Here is a 19,498-nt window from a genome sequence, read left to right on the forward strand (position 1 = left end):
ATGGCACAGATTTCCACTAACACCTCATCTTACCTTGATTTACATTTTTTGTCTTCTTTTGGGACGATGATCTAGCATCGTGAATAATAAATAAATAGACCCACGGGAGTTTAAGTCCCTGTTGGACAGATAGGACCGCATCACCTCATTGCTGAACCTCCACCGTTGGCCTTTGCCCTGGAGCTAATCACAGGCATGCTGCCAAATGTTTTGCCCCGGGCGAGATCTTGACCCCTGGCTTGACTCGTGCTATCCGAGCCCTGGGGTGAGACTAAAGGGTAAGTGTGATGCGGGGCCAGGAATAGTAACTCATCTAATCAAAACCTCTTACGACTTTTAGCAAGAGGGAGAGAAAAAAAAAGTGGAGGAAGTGGAGGACTGAGTCCAATACTATCCAAGGTCTGTATAGAAGAAAATGAACCTCTTAAAACTTGAGCCTGTTTTCCGTTATCAAGAGTGCATTCAAAAATAATTTCACAGTATCGTCAACAGCTGATGAAAACAATATATAGAACATATATAATATTTATAATTCTCAACAAAAAAAAGTTGCTAACGACTGAGCTAGATTAACTAGGAAAATGGTAGCTTCCTTGTGCTGAAAACTTAAGGTATATGATGTCAGAGGAGGTTTTAAGCCCTCGCTGAATGAGCTTGTGGACAGTCACTTACAAATTGCTACATATATACATATGGTATGACACATGTCTGTGCGGTGACGTGTAGAGGGACGTCGACCACTGGTGTCGTGCTTCTCTACTGCCAAGAAGACGCTTTGTAATGCAGAAGCTTCCTCTTCTTCACCTTGAAGAAATCTGAGGAGTAATAGAAGAAAAGTCAGAAAAAAAACGTACCGATAGTCTCCAAAATTATGATAAAGAGAGGAGTTGTTTTTTTTTAAACAGTGTTGTCGAATGAGTTTTCTTCATGTCACGTATTTGGTGGACTGACCTGTGATGGCAGACTGTTTACGTTTTCCGTGCCGCTGGACCCGGTAGCACCCCCTCGTGGTCACCTCCAGGTACTCATCCCCAGATCCGGCCGAGCAGCTGTAGCACGGGGAACCGTCGCCTGCTGACGACGACGACGACGACAATGTCCGACTTTTGGACATTGGATGCGGCGGCACAGGCCCGACCGCGCAGCTGCGGTAAAACGCAGGCGCGTCCTGGTACCTGAGCTCCTCCCACTCGATGTCGGAGCCCTCTCCTGGCTTTTCTTGCTGGAAATCAAAGTTCCAGCGCTTTTTGGCCGCCTCCAAGTTCATGCATAGCAGCCGCTGGAAGTCCTGCTGCAGCTGCTGGTGGTCCACGGGCCCGAAGAGGCTCCTTCGCACCGGCTCCACCTTCGGGACATCAGCGCCCACCAGGCGTGAGAGCTCAGGGTGAGGTGGCGTAGCCGGGCCTGCTGTTGGTGTTGATGGAGAGGCCATCGCCATGTCCCTGTGAGAGCACAAACAGAGTGTTAGAGGGAGGTCGGAGGTCGAGTGTTGGGCCTGCTGAGCTTCATTGAGGTGTGATCTTTTCTTTCTTTTTTACTGGGATAGGTTACTTACTTAACAACACAGAGTATCTGCCCTCTTGGGCGCCTTTTGTGGTTTAGGTGATCAAATACACGTGTGCCCCTCACCTGCTGGGTAATTACTGCCGCACAAGGTACCTGAACCAACACCAAATAAATCTCCTCTAAAATCCAATGCCCTGCCGTGTCAAAGCAAACCTGATTCTCCACCTGCTCTGGTGTCTGCCAGTCAAAGATCGCAGGTTAAGGTCAGCAGGTCACAGAGGGGAAGGGCCCATGTGAGGAATGTTTCCCATATACCCACATGTAATTAGAGCCATACTGTTGAATTCGGAAGATTGATTTCCCGCACAGGTAATTGATAATCTGCCGTGCTTCTCTCTCCATCTTTATTGCATCACATTCTGCGGTACCTCTGCATAGCGTGAGACACGGTTTTAATCCTCACCACATCTCTTGCTGACTGTACTATCTGGGCCTCAGCGCTTTAAAGCAGTAAAAGAAGAAGATGTGTGTTTTCTGGGATGGCTGAGAGATGTGTAGCTCTGCTGCGGACACTGCTCTTGATCTTAAACATTGCACACAGGTGCCGATTTCTGAACTAAATTAACATGTTTTACTGTGTTGAATCAAAAAGAATCGCTTCCGCCGGTTTGACCATCATATCTACGTTATTTATTTCACCATGGGGTCCTCAGCGTTCCCCAGAGGCAATTTCCACTGGTTTGTGGTAACAGAATTAATTGCCAAAATGTGTGCGGCCCTTAAATGGGGCCCTGTGTCAAAACCTTGAAATTCTACCATTGAGTTAATATTGTGTATTACATTGTGCATGTTAAGTGATTACAACTGAATGTATGGACAGAGTTCAGAAAGACTGTGCGAAAAATACCAATAATGACACACAACGTGTTGTCGCATTCAGGGCCACTTATTAAATCTGCGTAATAAGTTAAAACACAGAAAGGGTACATGTGTAGAGCGACTTTTAGAAACGCCAGCATGTCATACGTATCAGCCCAAGATCATCTTGGAGACAGAAAGCAACACCCCGTAGGGGCCTGAGGAGGGTCGTTGCGCAAGTGTTTTGACATCTACAGTAGAGCACTTTCACCACGTCGTTTTACGACGTCTGTCTATACAACGTGCGTTAGAAACCACAGCTTTCCGAACACTTCCTCCTCGACTCACGAGCAATACCAGACTCAAACTGCACAACTTCCATTTCCTCCTTTTTGTTTTACGGGGACAAACGCAAAGAAACAAAACCAACAATGCTTTCCTTTTCACCAACAGATCTCGCCCTCTCCGAGTGAAACTTGTTTGCGTCTAAAGCGAGAGTGCGCGCGGCGTGCGGTGAGCCCACTTTGCAGGGAAACACCGAGAGAACTTATTAAATGTAATATCTCACACGAGAACCCATTATCGCGCGGTGTTGGAAAAAAAAAACACCAGAAAGTTCCCTCAAAGGCTCGGTGAAGTGTGGAGAAAAACTTCGTGACGCAGTTAAGAGATTCACTGCCCGAGTCAATGGGATGCGACACAAACAGTCCGCATCTTGTCAAGGCGCACACGCACACACGCCCGCGCGCGTACACACACGCGCACACACACACACGCACAGACAGACAGCAGCCACATGGAAAGTGTTTGAACAGTACGACCAACAACACAATATGATTCATGAACGGTTACAGAAGCATTGGCTCATTTAAATCCCTACTAACGACCCGTTAAAGCGGTGAAAACACACTAAAACTACACGAACCCAGACCAAATCTAAAACTAATCAAAACAAGAATGCGTTGCAGGAAAAAATACACTATAATAATGGCAAGCCACGGTAAGAAAAAAAGACACTAATACGACTCTTACCATCGATATGTCAAAAGTTGAGTCTCGAGCGTTTTTCGTCCACGAACTGCGCACAACTCATCCGGTCCGAGAGGAGCCGTGTCACGTTGAAAGGGTTTTAGGAGGCACTACCCGCGGGAGGGTCCTTCTCTTCTCGTCCCCTTATCTGCGACTTGTTTGCAGAAGACAGCGGGGACGTCCTACTTAGAGGAGGCGGTCACGTGGTCGCTGGTGCGCAGCCAGGAGGTAAACACCGCTGGCGCTGGCACGAGATCCGCGCGACCATTAAAACGCAGCACGAAACTGCAATTGCTGCAAATTTGCGCAAGAACAAAACAAAGCAAAACGCAAGAAAGGAGAATTATAACTGCAGTCGAATGCTACTTTGTCGTGAATAATGGCTCTATAAGTGTAAATAATGATTACACGTTGTTTCTTTCCTGACGCAAAAAATCCCCAGATTCAGTCCGCGCGCTCCGGTTCCCAAACCTGTTGCTCGTGCACTCTGTTGGCGCCCTACTTCTTCTTCCGAGGGACTTGAAGTAAGCCAAATATCTTTACTATGGCGGCCATTTCCCCTTCACTCTCAAATGTGACACACATTCTCGTGTAGTGCTTACATCACGTTTTGTTTTGGCAGCCTGCCCTCCTCCTCCTCGAGTCACGTTGGGCTGCTGCGTGAGCGGGAAAGTAGATCTGCTCCGTTTTGACTTCTCCTGCAGTCCTACCACGTCCCCGTTTGGGTGCTATGGCCAGATTGTGTGTGCCGGGAGAGAAACACTCAAAACTCCCTGAATACCTTGATGCCTTGGTTTTGTTTACCTTACGTTTATTGTAATTCTGTGCCTTATTTTTGTGCAATACTCTTGCTATATTTTGTGCCTTATTTTGTTTACCTTAAGTTTATTGTAATTGTGTGTGTGAGGACGATCCAGCAAAACAAGCTTTTCATTGTGCAGAGTACCTCTGTTGTCTGTGCATATAACAATAAACAATATATTGAATCTTGAATGTGTGACGGTAGAAGAGGTGAAGAGGGAGCATTGCTATTCTCACTTTATAACATGAAAAAAATGACTTTTTGACCTCTTAATTGACTCATGCCATAACATTATAAATCAGAATCAAATGAAGCAATTTAGATAATGTAATTAGTTCCCACTGCTCAAAGAGAGAGAGTATACACTACTAATTTACCAATAATTAATCAATTACATAAAAAAGAGATCGGCTGATTAATTGATCATTCAAATCGGAAGTGATGAGAGAATTCATCTATTTTTTTTCCTTTTCTAATTAATCACTGTTATCATCATGACTGTTTCATAGTGACACTTTCCCCCCTCAAACTCTCTTGTAATATCTTCATTTCCATTTATTGAATGACTGCTGAAAGGCCTTTGCTTATTACATCATGTTCGCTTCCTATACCCCTTCCTACTCCTATCATAACACCTTTCTGTCTTTCCATAACTATTATGAAATACTCTCTGTTTTTACCTTTCTATTGTAATAAATAAATTCACCTCCTCCTTATTGTAACATAGCTGTGTATTACATGGGCGGTCTTATTGTCACATAGCTCTCTAGTAGCAGAGTAGAAGTCATTGGAGAGCTCTGCGAGCCGGCCAGCCGGCGACCCTCATTCAGAAAAGGTTATTCCAGGTTTTACAAACCCTATTTTTACACATTAGTCAACGTCTGGACAGCCTCATAATGTTTTCCCCCTTCTCAGTCACTGCGAATGTAGGCCAACATTTCTGCAAATGGTTTATGAGTTGCACTGCTTTAATAATGTCAAAGCGGTTAGCGGCGTTCATCGTGTAGCGGCCGTTGTAAAAAAAAAGCTCTGTGTGTGACGATGCCTGAGAGCCTTGAGGTAATTACATCACCACCATGGAATGTGTGAAAAAGAGCTATTATCACACTGTCATTAAAAGTTCAACAGCAATGTCACAATGTAAATCTCAACCTTGGACTTACTTTAACTAATTTCTGAATGGTAAGGACATGTATGAACGTTATTGGGGTTTCAACCTTATATCTGACATTTTAAGAAACAAGACCCAAATTAATATATCAACAAGTCCACCAAGTTATACAAACTATATGGACTATGAAATACGCCGTTTGAACGACACAGAGACAGGATCTAACACCCCATCATTAGGATGATGTCATTTGTCTCTGCCTTCCAAAATCGTTGCAACCCACAGTTGAAAAAGGATAAAGTGTTTTCATGATGTGACAACACTATTTAAGTTTGGGTAGGATTAGTCACAAAAACAACAGGGTTTGGTTGAGGGAAACCTCACAGCTCAGGGTCAAATGACTTCTTCGCTACAGTTAGAGGAGCTTTGTCGTCGTGGTGAAAGTAACAAACACTTGGCAAAGGTTAGGCCATTAATCGTAATGATGTCGGAGTAGGAAGAAACAAACAAACGGTTGCCGCTCATTATGAGTTGGATGTGTTGTTGACCCATCAATCCACTTGTCACTTTTTAACTACATCATCTCACTTCCCGTCATAATCACTCAATATATTTTTAGATAGCCCAAATTTGCACGTTAGGGGTGGAATTAGCGATTGCCAAACACGTCAAAGCGAATCAAAAAGAAAAGGAGACTCTTGGAAAAGTAAAAAATGATGCATTCTTTACATCCCGACTAAAGATATTATAGTTTGATTAGATATCGCTAATTGTCAAGTGGAAAATAAAGTCCTGATACAGAGACTTGATTGTTGTCCTCTGCATATGACTAAAGGCTCCTTTATGGTCCATTGTTCACACACAAATTATTCTTTTAGACGAAAATATTTTGATGTCAACATGGAGAAAGAATACATAACCTTGTCCTTCTCGGTTCCCCCTAATGATTTCCGTACAGGCCCTAAATAATAGATGAGCTGTTCCTCTGCCGACAAATCTTCAACTCAAACTTGTATTGTTTTCTATACACAAGTTATTTTAGGTCTCTCCCATCATGACGCATAATAGTCAATTAGGGCTGTGCCCCAGTTCCTTAATTCCCGACTAATCTGTGTGTCAGGAGGCCTTTATACGATTCATCAGCAGACAATGTGCCCTGGGGCGGCATGATACCTCACTGCTTTGTCAGCTCTGTGACCTGTATCTACAGTCAGCTCATTGTTCCACATAAAATTCCTAATCCTCTTCTTGTTGTCTTCGGTGCTGTGTGTGTTTAAGTGTCGTAACCCCCCTCCCCCCCCCCCCCCCCCACATCCTTAATCCCAGGCTGTATGTTACAGTTTGTTACAGTTATTAGGCCCATTGTCTTCCCTCCACGGTCAGTGCCCTTTGAATACATCAGCTTCAAGTCACACAGTTCAATGTGACTCAGGTCAGAAGACGATGTGTTGGGGAACTGCCAGGGTGGGTCTTGTGCTAGCAACAGCAACAACAAATCAATTCACCTCTTTTCATTCCAATGCATTCACTGGTTCTTAAAGGCATAACAGAGGAGCCATCAAGACGCTTAGCATGCATATGTCCTATAACTGCAGGCATTGTTTTACAAATGGAGTTAGTTTCGGTGGGAGTTCGTATATGTCACGGTTTTGAGGATATTTACCAGACAAGAGAGAATAATAATACAAATATAGCTTTATGGAAGGATGCTGCTCAGAAAAATAAATGAAAGACTAACTAATGGTCGATGTTATCAATATGAAGTCACTTTAGTAACTCATTTAGAAGCAGAGTTCCAGAAGATCGATACCTCTCTCATGTCTGTGTGCTTAATAAGACGCTGGAGCCAGCAGCTGCTTATCTGATCCTCAACTGAAGACTGGAGTCAGCCAGCGTGTCTCTCCAGATTGAACTCAATCTGTTTACCAGCACATCTAAAGCACACAAATCGTATCTGTATAATCGGCACACAGAAATGAAACTTTCAAAACAACAAATTGTGGTTTTAGTTTATGTGTTGGCACAGTACGAGAGCTACTGTAATAACCCAATATCATAAGTTATACCGACTGCTTCACTGTGTTGTTTTGAGAAAAATTGTGTGGTTTCACGCCGAATGAGGCAGAGTTTTTATTAAGCTGCAGGTCAAAGGTCATTTGCTAAACAAGAACCTTGAAACTGAGAGTTTTTTGCGCTGAGGATGCTCCTTAGTGGAACACCAAGAGGATGTGTGGCAGTGCCATTTGGGCAGGAAGTCTCTGGTTAATGAGGAATCTGTGATGGAGAGACAAACAGAGCAGAGGAAGTTGTCGGTTCACAGGTGCGGTATGGGGGGTTTCCACATCCCTCTGCCCTCCACTCGCAGAAACAAGTAGTGAGAAGAGGCTCACCGCAGACAGTAGATTGTTACGTCAATCATAAAAATTACGAGCAAGGAGAATAAGAGAGACTTCACGTGGAAACGTGGTGTGGCAAATGAGAGAATTACAGCAAGATGGCAACAGTGAAAAGGAAAAGACAGGAAACGGTTAGGCTGGTGATGGAAATGCCACTCATCACCTTTCAGCAGCTCGTCTATACACGCTGACACACATATGCACATGTATGTAATTGAAACGCTCATACGATAGATTGTGATCTGACGCCAAACAAGCTGTGCATGAGAGTTGTAAAGGATGCCTGCAGGCTAAACCAGTGCAGAAGCTAAGTTATGCGCAGCAGGAGTATGACAAATGAACTCAACATGAGCATTTAAATGATTATACTTAATTATTAAACGTGGAGCACAACCTAACTGCACACTGAAATAGAGTCATTGTAATGCTATTTAAGCAGTAGTTGTTTACTTTAGTTATTGTTTGACCTTCGGATTCACAGAGATTTCCATACTGGAGACACAATGAAACTTTACATTTTTTTTATTTTAGTACAAGCGGTCTGTGGGTTGTAAAACTAAGTTTAGAACTTTGTGAGGGGGGTGGGAGAGGTGCACAGAGGAAATACAAAAGGCAGTGAACCCAAAAATGAAGTCACACACACACACACACACGTACACACGTGCACAAAACAAAAGGTACAAGTAGACCGTACATAAGTGGGAGGAGTTTCCACAGGAACATTAGCCCAGCTGTCGAGGCCACAGGTGGGGTTGTGGGGGAGGGCGGAGGAGTGAGTGAAGGAAGGAGTGTGTGCTTTCTAGGGCAGGGTCTGCACAAATTTGGGGTGCAAGGAGAGCGAGGCAGCTCACTGGCAGCTGGATATTGTCAGGGGTTCAGGGGAGCTTGCATGTCAGGGTGAACGGGTTTAAGATGAAATGTGTCCAAGGAGACCCTGACTGACTGTTTGTTTTGGGGGGGTCAGTCCCTCAGGGGCCGGCCCGGGGGGTGCCGGTGTAACATAAAGATTAGGGTCTCAGATATATTTGCTTTGAGCAGCGATGGCCAGTGACGAGCGAAGCCCGCGTGCATCTTCCTTTAAATGTGAAAGCACATGTTCTTTTGAGAACGGCCTGTGCTGTTTTGGCCGTCACGCACGGTCTCCAAAATATTGTTTTTGCAGAGTGTGTTTGTGGGCGTGGGGGGAGAGGAGGAGGAGGGGCTGAAGGGCGGAGCTAGGCGGGTGTAAATCGATCCTTTGTTTTCGTCCATGCATATTTCTGAGAGGAACTTGTTTTGGTCCCGCTGAAGTGACTTTGAGGCGAGTTCAATGTCAAAACTAGAGAAACGCCACAGCAAGACAAAGGAATGTCTGACAAAGATCAACCAAAATGTATTTATTTTTGACAAAAACAAAGCCCACAAAATCTATAAAATGCTGCTTTCAAATGAAACCCGCTCTCCCCCCTGATATTATATACGCTTAATTTCAATGCAACTAGAGTAATGATATCAATAACCACAACTCTCTGAAAAATATACTGTATCTGCCAATCATAACTCCAGGATGTTCGGGTCCCACATCTGTTTCTGCTCCATGCAGCTGAGGTGAAAAGGTGCTGCGCTTCAGCTGATGTGTTTTCGCCCTTATCTACATCTGGGGAGCATCTGGTTTGCATCTGGCTCTGGTCTTGTACTATCGGGCTGTGCATGAGCGTGACAATATGTGTGTTTGTGAGCGAATGACGAGAAGAGGGCTCGTAAGATATTTGTGAGTTGGCAACCAATACTCTTAACGTTGCTTTTGGATATTTGGAGTTGCTGTGTTGGTATTAATTGTAACAGGGCCAGCTGGGTTGAGGTACAATCCATATGGGGCATTATGTTTCTTCTTAATACAAATATACATCACCAATTTTATATATAAAGTTCAGTCTACGTTCCACAATGATGTCATGTAACGTCATCGGGTTCCTGTCAAATTGGGTTTAAGGTTTTTAAGCAATTGGCTTATAGGAGGCAATCTAATCTAAAACGCTATTGAGTTGCATTATGATAAATGTAGGATTATGTGTTTTCAGAGCTTAATCTGTGAAAACATATTTAATAGTCTGGATATCTCACCTTCTGCTGCTTCTATTTTGACCATTCTTTCTTTAATCTGTCTCTTGTGAGTCCCCAAACCTAATGTAAGTGTAATATGAAATCAGTGGCGTACCCCTTTAAGGTTCAAAATCATCAATGTTCCTTCACACTTCTGTACTGCTGTCTTGGTGTTTACACTAAATTAAATATTCATATTTATAATGTTTGCACTACTCCAAATATATACAGTATATTCGTAGATGATGAGTATCATATTTAGACACTTTCGCAAATTTAGTCTAGTTTGGAAACTATAAGATCTCCAACAGAATTGTAAACAAACCACTGTTCTGTTTAGAACTATTGTCCACACATAAACAACATTTTATTTGGGCAAATGAAGTGTTTTGGCACTTTTCCAGTCTCAATTTGAGATTTCAGCCACTCTAATTTACATGTTTTAAATGTAATAATAAGAGTGTGTTGTTCCTCAATCCGTTGCGTAGCTTTCTCAGGACGAGGAGGTGAGTGTCAGTCTGTAATGAGGCCCCTTTGAGAGACCGGAGAGATGCACTTCTTTCTCTCCTGATTGAAGTGAGTGCACGGGGGTTACATATCTGGATTAGATTCCTTGGAGCTATGATCTGGAACAGTGAGCCTTGAGCGTCCAGCGCTGGCGGAGGCTGGAGGGGAGAAAGGGAGTGCCCCGGCTTCCGTGGCCCGGGAATAATCTCTCTATTCTGCCCACTTCTTCAGTTCTGTTTCCCAGCACTGAATGCAGAGCTGCACTCGTAACCCACTTTATTATTTTGAAGAGACGTGTCTGTGTGCCACTCCATCTTTTTTGTGAATGTGCGTCCGTGTGTGGTTTTCATTCTAAGTGGTTTTGAAACGATGTATAAAAGTAGCAATGACAGCGAGAGAGACAAATGTGTGTGAAAGTGTGTATGTGTGTGGGAGTGAGACAGGAAGCAACTGGGGGCCCACTCTCGGCCGCAAAGTAGTAGTATAGGGACTAAAAGAGTCCGAATAGGGGACAAATGGGTTACTGCAGTGTGTGTATATGTCAATGTGTGTATTTAAAACTGTATATATGATTATATTTTGACGATTTGTGTGAACTTCCCTCTTTGGGGGCCAACAATGGAAACTCAACTTGATCAACAACAAAATGTTTTCTCTTTAAAGTGGCTTCTGTCAGATGACCTCCTCACATATATACTGTGCAGAAGTATGTTTTTTGTTCCCTTTTTTTCTGTATTTTATCTCAACTTCTCTCTTGACTCCCAGAAAAGAGCCCTGAGTGGCTCCACAAGCAGCTAAAAAGAAGGCATCACAGTAGAAAACACACCATTTGTTCCTGTTCTTGCTGTCATGAGATTTGTTGTGCAGCTTCATTCTGGTGAGAATCATGTGCCTCATGATGCAACAGGGTCATGAGCTCCCAGCAGGCTCCATCTCAGAGATGCTGGAGCATAGAGAGACAGTTCTCTGTCGCAGTTTAATCCCGTGTTTTGATCCAACTGCTGTCCTCAAGCGTCAGATCTGATTGGCCTTTAGGCTTATCACACAACATGAAAATATTACATAAATACAGCTTCTTTTACCTCCAGTAAATACCTACCGTATGTAATGTTTATGTGTGTTGTGTAAAAGTGACCTCTCAGAGATCTTAATGTGGTCATATTTTGTGATTGATATGTAAGTCTCACAGCTCTGCGTCATTGTTGTGCTGCGCCGTCTGGTGTTGTGTAAGAGCTACAGCATCGAGTTTACCATAAAGAATCACAAAATGTCAGCTCGGAATAAGGTTCTCGACTCTGTGTGCACTTGTGGCTCTCTCTGCTGGTGATCAAGCAGGACTGCAGCTTTAAAGTGGGAAAGAAGGTCAGTGATACTCTGAGCGAGTGTCCAATAGGTTTCAGATGCTTATTTGTTCAATCAGTGGATTGCATGTATAGATAGTCAAGTTAATTCATAGAAATAGAATCCCCCCAAGGTGCTTAGTTTATGGGGTTTTACTCTACACGTGTTAAGCCAGTGGGTGGGAGCTATTGTGACGTGTCAAATGAGGAAATCCATTAAGATTGTCTAGAGTAATAGACTCAGACACACCTTCTGGATAATCCAAACACAGGATGCATTGTATGTACAGCCTCTCTCACAGCAGCGTGGTACGTCTGCATTGTACGTTCTTTGAGAGGACTCAGTCACCTGGGTTTAGTCCCAATTTGATCCTACATTTCCCATAATGTGACTTAATATCATTAGAACCTCCCTGCTAGTTAATGGCTCACATTTTTCAAACTTCAGAGCCCCAGTTTGTAACGGAGAATTCCTTTTAATAAATTGTAATGTCAAGCCCAAGGCGAGATAACCCTTATGATGTCATCGTTGCATCATGAATGATTATTCGTCTCTCATGCGAAAGCTCCTTCAGATCCACAGAAAAAGTGTGTGCCTCCTCTTGGTTTACATTTGATCAACTCTTGAGCGGATTTTGAATCCACAGCGAAACATTAACAATTTTAGCATCTTAAACCTTACCCAGATGAGAGAAAATCAGAAAATGTAAACTGAAATATACTTGTGTTGTTAGACACATGCACATCTGTATTGAGGGGTAAACTTTTTGCCCACACTATTAATGAAGAAACTTAAACAAGAGAAATATTTGCAAACATATCTTAAACAAAGGGTGCACAAGAAGGCTTTGGACCAAATACAAAAAATAAATGGTATTCCTGAAACATTTTGTTAAGAGGCTGGTTGCATGTATACTGGGGAAACAACAGGCCGATGAAATAAGAGTCAAGAGTCAAATCTAATAACTATTCGCAAAACTGGAGAAGAAACCGCAAAACTTTGAAGCACACTCCAATCTTTACTTTTCACTTTTGATATTTTCTTTTTAACTATTGTATCCGAAAAGTAGGTTTTGAATTCAGGACTTTAGCTTGTAAAATGATAATCACATTTTTGGTCCTTGAATCTTCATATTCTCCCACATAAATACAACAGTGTTGCTGAGGAGTCATCCCATTGGTCTAGCAGCCGGCTCGGCCTGAGGCAGTTATAAAAAACAAGCATGTGCCCCTGATGTTCTGTGCTGGCATTGACCAGCTGAACACCCGAGCGCTGATAGTAACGCTATTATTGTCAACGCAACGTGGCTGAAATCCATAAGCGCTCCACCCTCCATCCCCACCCTGCGCTCAGAACTGTACTTGACTGCTCTGCGTGTTTGTCTTCACTGCTCAACTCTGTTGTCCTTCCCAGGTAATGTCACATTCCAGGGGAACATGTTGGGACAGAGTGCTCACCTTAAACTGAGCAGCAAATGCTCTCTTTCCTTTCATGTTTCCACTCCAGTTACAGGATGACATGATTCCTTGTGAATTTGGCCCTGGAGCAGACACAGCAGAGGCTGTTTTTCCTCCCGTCCTTCTTGTGCAGCTGAGATTTAGGGCCAACAAGGTTTTCAACCAAACACACACAAGTTGGTCAAATGCCTGATCACACACCTGTAGCCTGCTCTCAAATCTCCCACCCACAGCTCAGCTTTCATATTGCCACTCACTGTTTCACCTTCTTTCCACCCCATCTCTCACTCAGTGTCGCTGTATGTCGATGAACCAGTCATGGCAGTGACATGTGGAATTTTTCATTACCTCGCCCCAGGGGGAACCATGCTGCCTGTGCCTGTGTATCGTGCTGCTTTTATTCCCCCACCCCTGCCTACTCTCTCTCTCTCTCTCTTTCTCTCTCTCACACACACACACACACTCTCTCTCACTCTCTCTCTGTTGTATTATTGTGAGTCGGCCGGTGGCGAGCTGTGGTTTGTTGTTTGTGGTTCAGCCAGCTGTATGGGGCAGTAGTAGCTGTCAGTGACTGATCTCCTCTTCATGGCCTGTCATCCCCCCGGCTCTGGCTCCTACACTGTGGTTATCATCCCGGTCAGGACCGGCCTCTACAGCCTGGACGCACTTCGCTTCTACCTATGGGTGAGGAGGGAACTTACGTGTGTGTGTGTGTGTGTGTGTGTGTGTGTGTGTGTGTGTGTGTGTGTGTGGGGGGTGGTAGGAGCGTGCATGTGATTGATTTCTAATCAGCTGCATCTCATGGTGTCTTTGTCCTGTGTGACTCCTGAGTGAGTGATTCTTATCAGTCCAGCACAACACGACCACAACCAATGGCCTGACCTCAATAATACATATATAATGTAATTATGCACCTCTATAGTAGTGTCAGATTGGATTGGATTGCATTAGATTGTGCCAGTGTAGCTAATGAAGTGGTGTATTTAGACATATACCTCTATGATGAGGAGTTATGATAAATGACAGCATTTAAAGCAGTTCTTGGAGTCACGACCTGCTGTGAAATATCAATACATTGCGTTTACATGTGCGTGTTTGTTAGGAATCCCTCTGAGAGTACAAGCAAGTCTTTGAGTATTTGAAAAGCGCTATATATATTAATTACATTTAATGTTATTATTTGTATTATATGGAAGGGGTGTCCATAGAAATGCATAGTCTAAGCCATGGATTTGGAAAATTATGCAGGGCACCGGATTATTTTGATGTTATTGATCCAGTCATAGTGTTTAATGATATTTTCTGTATCTTTCGGTTTAAATGCTGTTTCCAAGCTTTCGCCACAATGCTAAGAATTCTGTATTATTAATTTTTTGGGGCCGTAATGCAATCAAATTAGAATCGGGTGTGGAATTGCTGTGATCAGGAAATGTATTATTCATATAAACAGGAATTTGCTTTTTTATACTGGACATTTAAATTAAATGCTTGTAGAATATCAGTCTGTTTTTCTGTCTTTGCTCCATGTCCTGAAGTGTTTTGAAGGTAGCATGGCTGCAGTCATCACAGTGATACATTCCCACATGTCAGGTCTGCCCTTCACAGCTTCCTGTTAAAGGCCCAATATAACCAGTTTTCCATTAACTGTAAATCTATTATCATAAGAGGAGTTGTTATGTAGCTAACAGTCATAGATTTTAGATTACTATGGCAGACACACAGCTGTAAAATAAGCTCTTATATTAAATAAAAGGAAATTATTTTTGCATATCTTAAAACACAGCAAAAATTAACCATTGTGTGATACAATGGTGTCATGAGTTTCTAATGTCCTTCTAATCCATCTAAGTGACGTCCTGTCGCGGATCACCCGCCAACATATATTATGATTCCCCGCTTGTTGTAGCCCTGTTAGACTCAGTGTGAGCCCATTTAAAGTGCAGTTAATGCAGCTGAGTGCGGACAATAGGACTAAAGGCCTCCTGCTGCTCTGTCGATTGGCTCTGCGGATGTAAACGGAGCCTTGGGGCCTCTGGAAGACAACAGGCAGCGCTGTGCTGATCAGCTGGCGGATCAGCTGGCCGGGGATGTTAGATTAAGATGTGCAAGCTTGTTAGTCAGCCTCCTGGTGCCATCAAAATACACAAAGAGAGGTGACATGCACCAAAGGTCACTGGCTGAATGTGATTACATGGTCAGCATTTTTACTGGGACGCTCCAACATTCATTAATTTTGTCGGAATCCTTTCACACACCTGTTCCTGGATGATGAAGGACAATTTCAATGTAGGTTACAAGGCACTAGGTAAAACTCACATGAACCTGTTCGAGCTGTTTTCTTCTCGCCTCAGGTTAAGCGGCTGAAGGACCTAGAGAAGGAGAAGGACGCTCTGTGCTCTGGCCTGGAGATCCTGGAGAAGGCCCGCCTCTGGTACCTCCAGCGGCTGGAGGAGAACAGAGCCAGGCAGGACAACATTGATGCCAAAACTGGGGTCGGCTCCTTCCATGGAGATGCAGCAGAGGTACGAGGCAGGGTTGGGTTCAGGGCCTCACGGACTTTACTAAGCTGTCACTCTTGGTGTCCCTCAAAAAAACCCGCCTGTCTGTATCTCTGCAGGCCCGGTCTTGCCTCCTCAGGCACCGGATCCAGCGGGTTAATGGCTCTCTGGGTTCTGTGATGAGTGAGCCCAATGTCACAAGTGTCAGCAACCCGTCTCTGCATGACGCGGTGGCAGACAGTGACCTCCGGTGGCAAAACACAGTACTGACTCAGGTAGGCACAAGCTTTAAAAGGTTTTCAAACACATTTTTTTCAATTGATCTTTACAAACAGGGGACATTTTTTCATAATTCTTGATTGATTCATCTGTTTGTGTCTGTGACACGGCCACGTTTTCTTCCTTTGACAGGAGGTGAGCGGCAAGAATCGTCGGATTTCCCGGTTAGAATTGGAAAAGGATGCGCTTGTGGAAAAGCTTGAAGAACTGCAGGCCCCTCGATTTCCAGCACACACACACTAGAAGACACACATACCGCGAACATACGTTTCTCTTCATGTCACACAGTTGCTAACGTTGAACTACTTGTAAATATGTATTTAATAAATAAAGTTACAGTAAAGGATGCATCATTTGCTTCTATGTGTTCTTTTCAAAACAAATCAGTTTTACTGAAGTGTATGGAAGACCATAGGGGACTTTATTAAAATGATTGAAAATGTAATTCCACAATAACGCTATAATAACAAGTGGTTAGAAAATAGCTTTTTCATTTTTACATATATATTGTTTGCATAAATGTGAAATCCGGTTACATTATTTATTTTGCATTTACATTTTCAAATTTGAATTCATATTTGAATATGTTCCACTGTACACACACTTTTCCCATGTTTTGCCCATTTGAGTATTTGAAAATTGGATTATTGGATTTAAATTTCTTCACTCAAATAACTCAAATAACAAATACTTTGGGATTTCCCCATACAAATTCAATGTAATTGTAATGTAAAAGTTAAATCAACATACCATACGTTACATTACGATTCTATTGTCTATTGGCAATGATGAGTTGCAAAATTGACACTTTTTTTTGGAAATTAATTCTCTAATTCGTTTTTAAAATGTTTTTTTTTTAATTTAGATAAATAATAAGCACTCAAGGAAGTACACTGTGTTAAAATGCAATTTCCAGATTTTAGGCTGAAGTGTATTAATACAGTACAACCCTGCATCCCTGTGTGTCCTGTTGTTCCGTTTCCGTCTCTGAATGTGGGCTCTCTGTCTCGACATGTCGCAGCCACCTTTCCCGGTGGTCCTGCACTGATCGTACATCGACTGATAAACTTTATCTATCTAAGTCGTCGTGCATGTTTGCAAGTATTTCCTCTCCTGCACCGCACAAATCTGCAGCCTTAAACATTAAACACAATTCACAGGCCTGATATAGAAATCTAATCTGTCTGAATGGCAGTTGTCGTCTCCATGTTTACTCCGAGGTCCATGGTGACGCTGTGACTTTGCCTGTCCGTGTGGAGGAGATGCTGTTGGTAGTCTGAGCTCTCATTTGATAGTAGACTGTATGCAGTGTCGACTGTTTTAAATCACAAGCATGCATCAACAACCTTTCCAGTAAAGTATAGCAATGCCTGCATCCAATCAGTGATGGAAACTGATTAGAATCAGCCTGCATCAGGGGAGAAAACATCCATTATGGCATGAGGCTTTCATTTAAGTAGTTTCATGTTCTCACTCTTCACAGTGCCACTGAACCATCAAGCCCAGGGTACCAGCACTTGGCTAATTATTGGGTCTTATTCACATATTGCACAGCCAAACAGCTTTTGTTATGGTATGTCACGCCTTTGTGGCTGTCAATGCCATTCTTCCATACCAGCACAGTTCACTTGAACTGCACTCTGCTGGTCTCTCCGAGCCCTTTTTACATGTATATTGTGTGTTTACTCCCCCGCCCATTTGTGGTTTTAGTATTTCTGAAAATCTGAAATTGTGAGCTGTGCAGGTCAGCGGAGGTTGGAAGTATAAACACACAAGGTCTCCCTGATAAGTGCATTCCTTCAGCTATTAGAGAAAACTTCCTGAGAGCCCGGAGATGTAGAACACAGCAGGTATAGGTGGTCTTTGAAGCTGCAGGTAACTCTTCTGAACAGACGCTTGTGTTTTGAGGTGCCATTTCTGTGCTTTAGGGGCCAGTTAAGCCTCTATTACCGTAATTCAATGTTCACTCGGACAAAACTGGAACATGACACAAGAGTATCAGTTTCAGACGGAATAAGCCTTGTTCTTTGGAGACATTTCAATGTCATAGCAGGAAATCACAGCTGTGATTAATAACATGATTAAACGGCTGCATTACATTTAAGTGTACTAATTAATATGACCTACACCTGTGCTGCTCCTGCTATGACAATGTTGTCCATTACATTTGAATTAACCAAAACTTTAGATTACTGCATGGCCTTGCATTGTTGGACCCATCCTTTATGTAGCTATGGAAATTATTTATAATATCAAAAGAAAATTGGTTAAATTTACAATAATTTATTAAAATGAAAAAATGTGTTCAGAAAAAATAAAAGTGGCTGGACCTGCAGTAAATTAATCGAGGTGCTCAAATCGTCAAATGTCCCACAAAATAGTCAATATATATTTGTGTATTATTCACCTCGTAGTTTATAATAGATGGTTACGATTTAGATTACTGCATTTTTCATTTGTGTTGTAAGTGTTTCAAATCCACACCCAGTAATAACAACTACCAACATAACCCTCACCACCAGTACATCAACATGAAGTATTACATGCAACAAAATGCTATCATTCATTGCGATTTTGCGTCTAATATCCATCTCAACTGAACTGCTTTCTCTGATGTTTATGCTCAACTCTTTGGAATAAAATCAGACATTGGAAATTGTGTCAATTACGCATGTTTTTTACTTTCTTAACAATTGCATGAATGCACTTTATATCACAGAGAGCGAGAGAGTTCGAGCTAGTAAACTATTCCCCCACTGTCGTTGAAGCCAGTTTGGGATTCTCCATCACTATTGCAGTCTGTCCTCTGCAGAAGTTCCGCGCGTCTCCAAGTGGCATCTCCACCCCGGGCGCGTTTAAATCCAGCAGGTTCTGCAGCTGTTTAATATAATCGATAGCCGCCCGCAGGGTTTCCACTTTGCTGAGCCGTTTGTCCTCAAATTCCTGCGGGAGATGCTCCCTGAGCCGCGCGTAACCTTCGTTAACGCAGCGCACGCGATGCCGCTCCCTTTCGTTCCTTTTCCGGATGAATGCAGGCTCGAAGGAATAATCACACACACCGAGCGGGACGTGAAAGGGGAAATATGATAATCGTCTGTAGGGTGACCTCTGGCCGTGCACAGGGTCGAGGTATGCAGCGTCGATGTGGAAGGGCAGCCCAAGTCGTAGCGCATCCTTGTAGTGTGCTCCGCTTTTGTCCACGGAGAAGCCGTGGAGAGCCAGTGGAGGGACATATGGAATATGCTCCTTTAACTCCTTACTGTGATAAGACATTTCTCTGAGAATAAAAAAAGGAGACAATCTAAGATAAAACAGCTGTAAAATGCATGCAATTAATTGTGCACCATCGATGCAACTTACCCCGATAGTCTCCTCACAGTCATCTCGGTTTTCGGGAGGAAAAAATAAGTTTCCTTTTAAATCTCGCCAGCATATGATTCAGTCTTTAATATAAGTCGGAACTCCTTCATCGAGACTTAGTCGGTCTGTGTGTCAACTTGTTTGTTGGCATTTTGAGGCAGTGCATGGTGGGCGGAGATGCAGCTATGACTTTCTCATCAAGATTAAACTGTTTACAAAACGTTGTCTTCCTTCCGTTGACACTGTGAAGCAAATCTTATCATGAAGGTATA

General features: G+C 43.1%; 3 protein-coding genes across 3 annotated transcripts; 1 reads left to right on the forward strand and 2 right to left on the reverse strand.

Moving 5' to 3' along the window:
- Nucleotides 1-721: 721 nt before the first annotated feature.
- On the reverse strand, nt 722-3,537 carry cdkn1d (cyclin-dependent kinase inhibitor 1D). Its single transcript, XM_079236251.1, has 3 exons — nt 3,397-3,537; nt 952-1,442; nt 722-815 (listed from the first exon to the last, which is right to left on the reverse strand). Exons 2-3 carry the CDS (start codon nt 1,436-1,438, stop codon nt 757-759), a joined length of 546 nt encoding a protein of 181 aa, XP_079092377.1. The 5' UTR covers nt 1,439-1,442; nt 3,397-3,537; the 3' UTR covers nt 722-756.
- Nucleotides 3,538-13,592: 10,055 nt separating this feature from the next.
- Nucleotides 13,593-16,208, forward strand: sapcd1 (suppressor APC domain containing 1). The gene is made up of 4 exons (XM_079236366.1): nt 13,593-13,773; nt 15,441-15,611; nt 15,707-15,862; nt 15,999-16,208. Exons 1-4 carry the CDS (start codon nt 13,675-13,677, stop codon nt 16,107-16,109), a joined length of 537 nt encoding a protein of 178 aa, XP_079092492.1. The 5' UTR covers nt 13,593-13,674; the 3' UTR covers nt 16,110-16,208.
- Nucleotides 16,209-18,611: 2,403 nt separating this feature from the next.
- LOC306752324 (achaete-scute homolog 4-like) lies at nt 18,612-19,249 on the reverse strand (the record flags this gene model as incomplete). The annotated part of the gene is made up of 2 exons (XM_079236074.1): nt 18,612-19,167; nt 19,227-19,249. 2 exons carry the CDS (start codon nt 19,247-19,249, stop codon nt 18,612-18,614), a joined length of 579 nt encoding a protein of 192 aa, XP_079092200.1.
- Nucleotides 19,250-19,498: the final 249 nt, after the last annotated feature.

Source organism: Taurulus bubalis (assembly GCF_910589615.1).
Source record: "Taurulus bubalis genome assembly, chromosome: 20".
NCBI lineage: Eukaryota > Metazoa > Chordata > Actinopteri > Perciformes > Cottidae > Taurulus > Taurulus bubalis.

What these genes read in the sequence shown, in the direction of transcription:
- cdkn1d (XM_079236251.1), bottom strand. Translation starts at nt 1,438, where the DNA reads ATGGCGATGGCCTCTCCATCAACACCAACAGCAGGCCCGGCTACGCCA. An exon ending in TAAACAGTCTGCCATCACAG is followed by an intron (nt 816 to 951) that starts GTCAGTCCACCA and finishes ATTACTCCTCAG; the next exon opens with ATTTCTTCAAGGTGAAGAAG.
- sapcd1 (XM_079236366.1), top strand. Translation starts at nt 13,675, where the DNA reads ATGGCCTGTCATCCCCCCGGCTCTGGCTCCTACACTGTGGTTATCATC. An exon ending in TCCATGGAGATGCAGCAGAG is followed by an intron (nt 15,612 to 15,706) that starts GTACGAGGCAGG and finishes GTATCTCTGCAG; the next exon opens with GCCCGGTCTTGCCTCCTCAG. An exon ending in AAAACACAGTACTGACTCAG is followed by an intron (nt 15,863 to 15,998) that starts GTAGGCACAAGC and finishes TTCCTTTGACAG; the next exon opens with GAGGTGAGCGGCAAGAATCG.